General features: G+C 35.6%; 1 protein-coding gene across 23 annotated transcripts in view; it reads left to right on the top strand.

Annotated features, from left to right (window-relative positions):
* The window catches only part of PTPN12 (protein tyrosine phosphatase non-receptor type 12), an 80,215-nt gene that overhangs the window by 66,755 nt on the left and 1,195 nt on the right, over window positions 1–12,265 (top strand). For 9 of the 23 annotated variants that reach the window (XM_036429608.2, XM_045578518.1, XM_036429612.2 and 6 more), the window contains 5 exons: window positions 3,048–4,021; window positions 6,572–6,649; window positions 7,337–7,404; window positions 9,289–9,319; window positions 11,944–12,042. In XM_036429608.2, the coding sequence (XP_036285501.1) occupies window positions 3,048–4,021; window positions 6,572–6,649; window positions 7,337–7,404; window positions 9,289–9,319; window positions 11,944–12,042 (1,250 nt within the window). Of the gene's footprint in view, window positions 1–3,047; window positions 4,022–6,571; window positions 6,650–7,320; window positions 7,405–9,266; window positions 9,320–11,943; window positions 12,043–12,265 lie in introns of those variants that run through there. The other 14 variants (XR_006740993.1, XR_006740992.1, XR_006740990.1 and 11 more) reach the window with 10 other exon arrangements.

Below are 12,265 nucleotides of genomic sequence, written 5' to 3'. Positions count from 1 at the left end.
TTTTCAGTATCGCTTCAGTAAGTAAGTTAACTGGTTATTTAGACTACATGTTTGTTGTGTTAGATTTAATCTGTTATGTAATTATGCTTTATGCATACCTAATACCTAAATCATTATAAGAAAAGTAATTTTATAAGTTCTCATAAAATATAAATTTGAAACAGAAGTTATAGTGTTACTCATTTTTAAATGTAGTCAAAGAAATGTAAATTTTCTTTATTATAAAGTCCGAACTTCTTACTGTGAAATTCTGGGCCTTCATAGGATAGCTTCATTTTATCTCTTTAGCATTATTTTTCAATATTTCTCTGTACTCCATAAGGACCTAAACTATTGTATTCACTGTTGTATCTTCTTCTGGAACTGGTATAATGCTTAGCTTAGCAAGCAGTAGATTCTGAATATTTTGTTTTATTTTTGAAAAGTGAAAAATGCCTTCCTCAGAACAGGTGAAATCAAGAACAATATAAAAAGAATGATGCAAATTGTATTTCTTCACTGGAATTTTTTTGCTTCAGAATATCTAGTGAAAATACAAATGTTGGTTAGTATGGTGGTAAATCAGAATATAGCATGTTTTTATGTGACTGGGCTTATCATTTTTGTGCACACGAACTTGCTGTAAAGTGTTCTAAGCCTTGTTTCAACCAACCTTAAAATAAGGGAGGATAAGAAAAAAGTCTGTCATTATAATTATCAATCAAATTTGAGTAGCCACAAATACCACAAAGTACACAAGGAAACTTGGAGGTGACAGATATGTTTATTACCTTGATTGAAGTAATAGTATCATGGGTGTATAAATATGTTCAAATTCATCATATTATATACATGAAATATGTACAGTTTTTTGTTTATTAGCTATACCTTATTAAAGCAACCTTTTAAAATGTGAGTAGCCAAAAATATATTATTATGTAGATATCAACATCATGCACAGACTTTTTCTAAAAGCATTTCTAATATTATTGGTTAAATAAGGCAGTTTGATCCCTTTCTAAACTTTCTAAAATTATAGTGAAGAAATATAAAAATATGTAAAGATATTTTTTAAAAATTGGAGCAGATATATCATATGAAATGTTGACAAAATATAGGAAAGTGAGGAGCACATTGACCAATGAAAAGGGACCTAACAAAACAAAGTAAGTTAAAACTTGCTGCCTTATAGGTGGGTAAATGAATAAGAAGCAAGATGATTCTCTTCAAAGAATCCCCAGAGAGGCTCAGAAATTAAAGATCTTACTTAAGGCTCTTGTGTAGGATGGCACTGAAAACAAGGGTACTCGAATGTCTCTATAAGAGTATTTAGAACCCCAGATTCCTGTCATCAAATTGAACAGACCGATACTGCTTCTCACATCCTGGGCACACACAGTAGGAGGGATTTACTCTGGAGTGGCTGAACCAGGGAATCTAGATTCAAGGACATCAGGTCCCTCTGATGACGGGGTTGTGCGTCTTACTGAAAACAGGAATCTGCATGCTGAGTAATGAGATCCTCCAACTCCTTCGCTCTTACCCTTTATTTGGCTCCCAGAATAATAGTAGCTGGTTCTGGTGTTGACTGTATCTCTCGAAAAACTACCAGCCCAAAAGAAGAAAGGTACCATCATTGATGATTATGGCCTACCATTATGCAGTGAGATGATCACTAAGCCTCAAGCCCTCCCCCCTTCATTATACATACACATCTTCCAGTCATTTGTAATATTTCTTTTTTTTTTTTCCAGGTGGAATTTAATAGATTAAAATTTTTATGTATACCCCTCCCCCCAGTTAGTTTATATTCAACATCATTCTGCATTAGCCTCAGATGCATAGTGGTTAGATAATGATGCACTTTACAGAGTGAACCAAAGCAGGGAAGATCAGACCTTTGATCCCTTAACTTGAAAGACAGCCCCAAATAAGCAAAAAAAGGGGAAGACAATACATAGTAGAAGAAAGATGGGTTGGGGGGTGGGGGTGGTATTTGTACATTATTTTCATTCATTAGAAAATGCTGATACCATGAAACTGATGGTAAAAGATAAACTATTGGAATTGCAAAAAATTTAAATTAAACAGGCTGGAAGAGAATAAGGAAGTCTTCCATGAATATGAATGAATACAGAGAGAAAATCTGCCAGGCCGGTATGGCTTAGTGGTTGAGCATCAGCTCATGAACCAAGAGGTTTCTCATTTGATTCCCAGTCAGGGCACCTGCCCAGGTTGCAGGCTCGATCTCCAGTAGCAATCTCCAGTAGTAGGAGGCAACTGATTGATGATGCTTCTCGTAGATTTTGCTGTCTCTCTGTCCCTCTCCCTAAAAGTAAACAAATTTTTTTTTTAATTGGAGAGAGAAGATTAAATTAAAGAATCAAACCAGGAGGTCTGTCAAAAAATTAAGTGCACATTTAAAGGAATAGGAATCAAAATTATAAAATCCTGAGAAAATTATTTCTAATCCAGAATTATATACCTTTTCAAAAAAAATCAATACCTTGAAAATTTAATACTTAAATACACAAGGCTTCAAGAAATTTGCCTCTTAAGTATAGTTCTTGAAAAGCAAATATAGAAGGCTGTAACCCTCCAAAATTAGGGAATATATCCAGAAAAAGGAAGGTGGGACCTGGGAAACAGGAGAGAACCTCAGCTCTGAGGTAGCCTCGGGAGGCAGGAGCCCACACTTGAGCAGGAGGCCCAGTTTCTAAGAGGGATGCCTAGGTGAGAGAGGTGTACAGATCTGCAGGGAAGTTAGAAGGCTGAGTTACTGATGATACATAGAAAACCAAGCCATCAGAAACCCACGTCATTTAGTAGGGGAAAACAAGAGCTTATATAAGAAGAGATATAAAGTCATGGTATAATTGTATGCATGTATTACCTTGTTAAACATTAAGTTTTCTTAGTTTGACAAATTATGCTTTTTTGTTCATACAAATTATAGACTCTACTGACTTTTAATATTGTAGATTTAACTTCATAATTGTTACCTATCAACTTATTTTACAAAGGACGAACATTCTTACAATAGCCTTTTTATTCATGCTTGTTTTCAGTTGCCTCGTAGAAGGGGATGCTAAGGAAGAAATACTGCAGCCACCAGAGCCTCACCCAGTGCCACCCATTTTGACACCTTCTCCCCCTTCAGCTTTTCCAACAGTCACTACTGTGTGGCAGGACAATGACAGATACCACCCGAAGCCCGTGTTGCACGTGGTTTCATCAGAACAACATTCAACAGACCTCAACAGAAATTATAATAAATCAGCAGAACTTCCAGGGAAAAATGAACCAATTGAACAAATAGATAAAAAATTGGAGCGAAATTTAAGTTTTGAAATTAAGAAGGTCCCTCTCCAAGAGGGGCCAAAAAGTTTTGATGGGAACACACTCTTGAATAGGGGACATGCAATTAAAATTAAATCAGCTTCACCTTGTATAGTTGATAAAATCTCTAAGTCGCAGGAATTGAGTTCAGGGGATCCGAAAGTTGATGATATTTCTCAGAATTCTTGTGTGGACTGCAGTGGAACACTGTCAAATAAAGCTCCAGTTATCCCACCAGAAGAATTACAGAAGAATTCAGACATACCTCCAAGGCCAGACTGCTTGCCTCTTGATGAAGAAGGACATGTAACATGGTCATGTCATGGACCTGAAAATACCTTGCCCAAGCCTGATTCATCTGAAGCAATATCCTCAGATACCCACTGTCAAACAATGAAAACCGTGAGTGTAACACCCAGCCCCACAAAACAAGGCGAAACCCATGATCTTGTGGATCATCATAGCAGTTCCCCTCTATTCAGAGCACCCCTCAGTTTTACTAATCCTCTTCACTCGGATGACTCGGACTCAGATGAAAGGAACTGTGACAGCGCTGTGTCCAAGAATAAAACTAATATTTCAACAGCAAGTGCCACAGTTTCTGCTTCTACTAGTTCTGAAAGTATATCTACAAGGAAAGTATTGCCAATGTCCATTGCTAGGCATGATATAGCAGGAACAATACATTCAGGTGCTGAAAAAGGTAATAATAGTATTTAACACTTAAATATTTTTACTATCTGCCAGTCACTGTGCTAAGCACTTTAGCTGTGTTACTAATTCATTATGTTTTATTCCACACTTGACTCTAAAACAGCAAAATTTTATTATTTCAGACAAGTTTTTTTAAAGTAAGTTTTTATTATCTTAATATGATCACATTGCATTACTGGATTTTGTGTTTTCAAAATGTTTCAATTGTAACTGAAAATTTTTTTCTGTATTATAGCTTTTAGTATTTTACATGAGTCAAAAAATCTGTTAAATAGAAATTATTTAAGACAGATAATTGCTTGAAATAACAGTGGTACAAATATTGTAGAATGGCTTGATTGGCCACTTAATTCCACTCATGTCTATAATAAATACTTAATTGTTATCTTCTTATGCTCTTTTGATTACAAAAATTTTTAAATCTTTCTTCATAAGTTCTTGAAAAAGAAGCTGCTTTCAATCCTGAGTTTAACACAAGAAGCAGTATTGCAGCTACTCAGCGGACTGGGAATTTTAATCCTTTCAGTAGTGAGTGGGATATATCTATATTTAGTCATCCCTGTTCGTATTTAATGAAACAGCCTTATTATTTCAACATAATGCATGTGCTCAGTTCCCAATATGTATTATTGGTTCTTGAAACAATTTGATCTGCTAAAAATAACCTTAAACATACCAAAAAGTTGAGAGCAAATATATAAACATGAAAGCTATTTACTGGTAGATTATCAGTGGTCATTTACTTGACAGTAAACTTTTATAATGACACATACAGGCATATTTATAATGTGCTGGCATAAAAGGTACTGTGAACCTGAAAGATGATTTCCCTTTTCTATTTCTGACCCAACAAATACCACCTTTGTTGTAACTTTATTTTCTCCAACTGAGACATACTGTTTTTTTTTGTGTTTTTTTTTTACCTTGAGAAAGTAATCTGGTATTATAGATGAGACTCTAAGCTAGTTTCCTTAACTTTAGGATTCTCTATATTCTTGCTTCTTCTGTGTTTTATTTTGAAGGATCTTCAGGAGTTAATGGTTACCACAATAAATATTACTTTACCAGTTGGCCATACTTTCAATTTGTTGATATATTTTTCTCCCTCAATTTCAGAGTTTGAAATATAACTACCTTGCTCTAGCTGGTTTGGCTAAGTGGATAGAGCATCAGCCTGCGGATCCAAGAGTCCCGGAGGCAGCCAATCAATGATTCTTTTTCATCATTGATGTTTCTATGTCTCTCTCTCTCTGAAATAAATAAAAATATAAAAAATTAAAAAGAAATATAACTACTAAGTTGTAGCTACTTAAAAAAAAGTGTAGATAAGAAATTTTCATTTGGAGTTTTTTTTTTTTTTTTTTTTTTTCTTTTGGCATATCAGGCATGTGTCTTGGGCCTATGAATTTTTTTCTTTTAACAACTACTAGAAATAGAATTTGTGAGGACAGGAAGAATGCATGATGTGATATGCTCGTTAAACTTACTGCCACGTGTCCAGTCTTTTGGTGATAACAGGAGTCCCTTTAAAATACTGTACAGGATAGTTGAAAGCACTCTATTGTTTAGCAGCTCACTTCTGCTTTATTTTGTTTGTATTTCAAAGCAAAGATAGCTGTACATGTGATATCAGGTTTCTTTTCACCTTTATCTAGCTATGCTATATTAGTTTGGTATTAACTGAAGATTTTTCTGTGCTGTAACATAATATAAGCAGTCCTTTTTTTTCCTTACAGTTGATTTTTAGAGAGAGGAAGGGAGAGAGAAAAAAACATCGATGTGAAAGTGAAACATCTAATGGCTGCCTTCTGAATTGCCCCCAGGAGATTGAACCCACAACCCAGGCATATGCCCTTGACTGGGAATTAAACAAGCAACCGCCTGATGCACAGAATGATATTGAACCAACTGAGCCACACTGGTCAGGGCAGTCCTGTTTTTAATGTTAATTATTTACCTTGTAGTTGAAACATTGGCTCAAGAAGTAGTTTTTCGTTTGTTTTAGAACTTGTTAGGGAATTAAAGAATAATTTTGTTTTGATACCTAAAACAATCTTTGGCGTAAGTTACCACCTGACAAAAAATCCTGGTTATGAATTCTGATTTTAAAACTTATTTTGGTATCCTGAAAGATTTCTGAAACTTGACTACACTAGGCTCCCCCATACAATGTCTGATTTGCAAAAGCCTGTGTAAAGTATGCTGTCTCTGGTTGAATAATCTCTAAAACAAGTTTATAATATAGAAAATTCAATCCAGAGACTCAGGGAGGAACATGTAGTTGAGAAGAAAGGGCCACAGTTATTTAAAAAAAAAAAAAAAAAAAGAGCTTTAAGGGTGAGGGCTGTCATAATTCTTGACAATAATTAAAGTGGTGATAATTTCTTATTTTTCACATTTAAAAACTGGTTCTCTTAGATACTTGAGGTAGTGAGTTTTAGAATCTCACGAAAGATCTTTGTTTAGATAAGTTCATTTTTAATGAGTCAACACTTTAAACAAGTTCATAATTTGTCTAAATCTTATGTATTTAATATAGATGTTGATGTTAGTGAAGATTTACCACCTCCTCTCCCTGAAAGAACTCCTGAATCTTTTGTATTAGCAAGTGAACATAGTGAGTATCTTCTGGTTTTATTAAAATTCTTCATACTCTGCTTTAAACTCTGGGAAACATGGCTGATTTTAATCTAGTTGCTACTGAATTACATAATTAAATTAAAAAACAGGGTTGAATTGATATTGACAACTGTTTTTAATTCCTTGTATGAAAAATACAATTTGGTATCTTTTCATTCATTATGAAAAGACATTGATTGGTTCGCTTGGTGCCAGTTCAGGTATAAACATTAAATTGTGTTGTAGGTGAATATCACTCAGTTGGTGTTGGGGGACACTTTAGGCCAGAAGAGTTACCAGTGAGAACTGGGAAAAGTTCATATTTCAAAGCACTTACTGTATTTTTCTTCCTTCCCCTCCAGAAAGAGTATAGAAACAGCTTTATTCTTAAAAATATTTTAAGAATGTTAAAAACAGTGAAGCCATATACTTCAATACTATTAAATCTAAGTTTGCCAAATTTATAGATTATAGTGAGCTTATAATAAACTCTGATGTACTCCTTAAAATTATTTTAATTATATTTTAAGGAGGGAAACTTAAAGAAATATTCTTAAATTGGTAGAAACAAATTTTTTTATGAAAGTGATAGTTTGTAAAAATCTATAGAATATTTTTATATATTACCTAATGCAAGACATTTCAAGAAGTAAAGATGTTAATTGTAAGATTTTATTTTTCTCAGATACACCTGTAAGATCTGAATGGAGTGAACTTCAAAGTCAGGAAGAATCTGAACAAAAAAAATCTGAAGTGAGTCCTTTTGGTATTAATTCAGCAAGAGTTCAATATTTTTGCTGTTTTGTTTATTTTTTTAGTGTGTGCTCTTTTTATTTTCTTTTTAAATATTTTTTTATTGTTGATAGTATTACCCCCTCCCTTTAGCCCCCTCCTCCGAGTTCCTCCCCTCCCCTCCCTCACCCCCCAGGTCTTCACTACCCTATTATTGCCTGTGTCCTTGGACTATGCATATTAGTTTATAAATTTTTTGGTTTACCTAGTCTCGTCCTCCCAACCCCACATCAAGGTATGTAAGTCTGTTCCATGCCTCCATATTATTAGTTTATAATAACTAGCTTAAGACTATTAAATAAAATTTTTAACAGCATTTCTTGTGCAAAGATTTCAGATGAAATGTGAGATCTGGAGTTTTTACAAGGGCAACATGGCTACATATTATTGTCTCATCACTTCAGAGTGTTATTTTCTCAAGCTACTTTTGAAATTCATAAATTGTGTCATGTTCCAAATCATTCTGGAGGTATAAATGGAACTGCACTTAATAAATATTTTCAGGGTCCTAATACTTTTCTAGACTTTTTTCCTTCCATTATAACAGTAGGTATGAGGTTTCTTTTCACATTCAGGGAATGTATTGGTAGCTCAATATCTTAGCTGTGGAAAAATGTGGTTTTTTTTGTCACCATTAATGTTTTCCTATTTCTCCTATATTTTAATATCACTGAAATTAGGGCAAATCTTAAAATTGATTAAAAACCACTGATACACTTTGTCACGTAAAATAGTGGTAACCCTGTAAAAATGATGGTTTGTTTTACAATCCATGGTATCTTGGCAAACTGCAGAAGTGTGTATATTCCTTTGTGTAATAGATCCTGCATTTTCAGTTTTCATCTAGAAAGAAAAAGGAATTTCCCTTTTACTCCCAATATAAAGTACCACATATTTAAAAATATTAAGCCTACGAACAACATAAGCTGATGAACAAAAATAGATCCAAAGGAAAAAATATTTTAGAATATAATAGAAGTAATCCTGTTATTTGCAGATTTATTTATTTATTTAATATATTTTTTTATTGATTTTGTACAGAGAGGAAGAAAGAGGGATAGAGAGTTAGAAACATCGATGAGAGAGAGTCATCAATCAGCTGCCTCTTGCACACCCCTTACTAGGGATATGCCCACAACCAAGGTACATGCCCTTGACCGGAATTGAACCTGGGACCTTTCAGTCCCCAAGCCGACGCTCTATCCATTGAGCCAAACCGGTTTCGGCTATTTGCAGATTTTTAATATTTTCTACAACTTTAGTGATAATGTACTATGCTAGTACAGTTTTGGTAATATACTTAAAATCATTTTCTTCTTGAAATATTGCTGTTTATTGCATGTAACATATTTAAAATTGTTTTTTGTGGGTTTTTAAAAAATATATTTTTGTTGATTTCAGAGAGTAAGGGAGAGGGAGAGAGATGGAAACATCGATGAGAAAGAACCATGGATCAGCTACCTCCTATACACCTAGTGGGGATCGAGCCTGTGACCCACGCATGTGCCCTTGACAGAATTGAACCCAGGACCCTTTGGTCTGCAGGCCAACGCTCTATCCACTGAGCCAATCCAGCCAGGGCTAAAATAGTTTTTCTTGTTATTAATGTTTATTACATGTAACATTATACTTAAGATGGTTTTTCTTGAAATATTAATGTATTGCTTGTAACATTATTTTTTTAAAATGAATAAAGTTAGTTTATTGGGGAGGGGGGTGTGTTAAGACTAATCGAAAACAACATTGTTTTCCTTTGACACTGATAAAGCTTAATTTCTTGGGATGGATACTTATACAGATTTTTTTTATATTTGTTTGTAAAGTTATTAAATGTCATCCTTACAGGGCTTGATAACCTCTGGAAGTGAAAAATGTGGTAAGTTAGACTTTGTTCATTTTTGCTATAGATTATATAGGTTAATTATCATAAAATAGCATGTCTTGTGGCATATGCTATTTGGTTATGTCTGTACGTGAAAATATGTAGGACACCTAAAACCAGAATTATGTGGTATAATTCTTCCAATTTAATTACTATTCCAGGGATTATTATTGATCTGGAAAATAACAGCATTTATTATTAATAGTTATAGGCTCATAGTAAAGAAACTATTTTAATGTATTTCCCAGTGTATTATTTCCTGTTGGCTATAAAACCACTTAGAATCCAGATCTGTCAATGATCTACATTTAAATAAATGCCCCATAATTAATCTATGTGATTGAATTGGGCCCTAAAAATAGATTGCTTTGGAAATCTTTTTTAGGACTAAATACATTTGTGAAGAGCATAAGATTTTGTAGCTCAACTGAGTGTTATAATGCCAAGTTAAAAATTTTTCCTACCACATTACTTTTTACTATCATGCTAAATAGGTCAAGTTACTGTTAATTCTTATAAATCAGTAACATAGAGCAGCTCATCAAACATCTTAGTCTATGTAATTCCCTCAATTCATCTATCATTTCTGCCTTAATCCTCCATTCTGCTTCAGCTTCTCTCACTGATGTTTGCCTAATGGGGTTCCATATCAGCTATTACTCTATCTACTTTACTGAGGCAACATCCTATCTAATAATAGAGCAATATGCAAATTAACCATCACTCCGCGACAAAATGGCAGCCCCCCATAGTCACAGGATATGCTCCCAGTCATAGCTCCCAGTTCCCTCAGTTCCGTTGCTGGAGTATCCAGCCTGTCCACAGGAGCAGTGAGGCTGGATCTGCCTCAAGGGGGGTTTTTGATCTGCCCCCAGACATGGCAGTCAGAGCCTGGACAGCAGGGTGATGGCAAGGGAAGCCCCAGGCCCAGGCCCGGCAGTCAAAGCCCAGACAGCAGGGCATGGGGTCTTCCTTAGCACAGTGGCAATGGAACACCCCAAGCCCAGAAGTCAGCCCAGGCAGCAGGGCTTGAGGGCTTCCTTAGCAAGGTGGCAGCGGGAACACCCCCAGGCCCCCAGACAGAGCCAGGACAGTAGAGCATGGGGGCTTCCTTAGTGTGTCGGTGTAGGCAAAGCCCCCAGGCCTGGCGGATACAACACTGAGGGCATTGAGGCTTCCTTCACATGGCAGAGGCAGGCAGAGAGCAGGGCATGGGGCTTCATCTCCATGGCTGCAGCAAACCTCCAGGCCTGCAGAGAACCACGGGGAGTGGGCCTAAGCCATCAGTAGGACATCCCCTGAGAGCTCCTGGATTGTAAAGGGTTCAGGTTGGACTGAGGGACCCCTGTGCACTAATTTCATGCACCAGGCCTCTAGTTTTTTCAAATGTATTTTATTGATTTTTCACAGAGAGGAAGGGAGAGGCCAGTTTTGGCCAGGCCTCTAGTTTTATTATAAAACTTATCACACTACTATAATAATTAATGAACTTTTCTGCCTCTTCTAATCGATCGGCAAATTACCACATAGGCATAATCCTGCCATTGGTTTCTTTTCTTGTTCTGCCCTTGATCTAAACTAGTGATTTTTACATTTTGAAAGAGTTGCTTAAAAACAAAGAAACAAAAATCAGTGAAGAATATGTGACAGGATTGTATTGGCTTGCAAAGCCTAAAATACTTATTCTATAGCCTTTTACAGAAAAAGTTTACTGACCCCCTATCTGGACCCTAAGCACCGAAGGACAAGGATCATAAAATTGAAGATCATTGCAAGTGTGACTGGAATGATGCAGGGATGGTATCTAGATTGGATAGAGAAGGGAAAGAAACGGAGGAGTTAATATATATTAAAAGGTCATTTGATTTATACTCCAAGTTTCCAGAAAAGTTTCTTTTTCTTTTTTTAAAATATATTTTTATTGACTTTGTACAGAGAGCAAGGGAGAGAGATAGAGAGTTAGAAACATCGATGAGAGAGAGTCATCGATCAGCTGCCTCCTGCACACCCCCTACTGGGGATATGCCCGCAACCAAGGTACATGCCCTTGGCCGGAATCGAACCCGGGACCCTTCAGTCCCCAAGCCGCCGCTCTATCCATTGAGCCAAACCGGTCTCGGCCAGAAAAGTTTCTTAGCAGAGGTATAGGGATATGATAAAGGTTGTGAAAGAATGGATGAATCATAGCAGCTAATTCCTTTTGTTAACTAATCTTACACATTAATAATTAAGTAATTAAACTAAAATTTAAGTAATGTAAAACTTATTTATAGGAGCAGACAGAAAGTTCATCGGTTTACATATAAAAAGCATTTCAGTTGCAATTATTAGCACAGTATAACTAATTTAAGGAAATACAATATGCCATGATTCAGGTTTATTCAAGTCAGAGCATAAGTACTCACTGCAGATTTCTAGGTTCCTAAAGAACACTTAGTATGATTTCTTGTGCTCACTACCTCATCATTATTTATTTGAGCCTCTAAAATCATGATGTCCCTAAGAGAAAACTTACTCTTTAATTTTTCAAAGTAAACAATTAGAAAATTCTACATAGGATAGGATGCTTCAAATAATGGTGATTAACATAGCTCTATTTTGCATTTTATATCATCCAGCAGGAGGTATTCACTCAGAGACTTGTATAGAATGTCCACCTTCGTCGAGTAACAAGAAAGATCCAATACCAGAAAGTCCAACAAAAGCCTCAGATATTGGTAATTTTATTTATTTAAAATATATTTTATTGATTTTTTTTACAGAGAGGAAGTGAGAGGGATAGAGAATAAACTTCTATGAGAGAGAATCATCGATCAGCTGCCTCTTGCACACCCCCTACTGGGGATGTGCCTGCAACCATGGTACATGCCTTTGACCGGAATCGAACCTGGGACCCTTGAGTCCACAAGCTGATGTTCTATCCACTGAGCCAAACCAGTC

This window comes from Pipistrellus kuhlii, unplaced genomic scaffold, assembly GCF_014108245.1.
Source record: "Pipistrellus kuhlii isolate mPipKuh1 unplaced genomic scaffold, mPipKuh1.p scaffold_m20_p_10, whole genome shotgun sequence".
NCBI classification, from domain to species: domain Eukaryota; kingdom Metazoa; phylum Chordata; class Mammalia; order Chiroptera; family Vespertilionidae; genus Pipistrellus; species Pipistrellus kuhlii.
The sequence above is the reverse complement of the archived record's forward strand: the minus strand, read 5'-3'. Positions and strand labels throughout refer to the sequence as shown.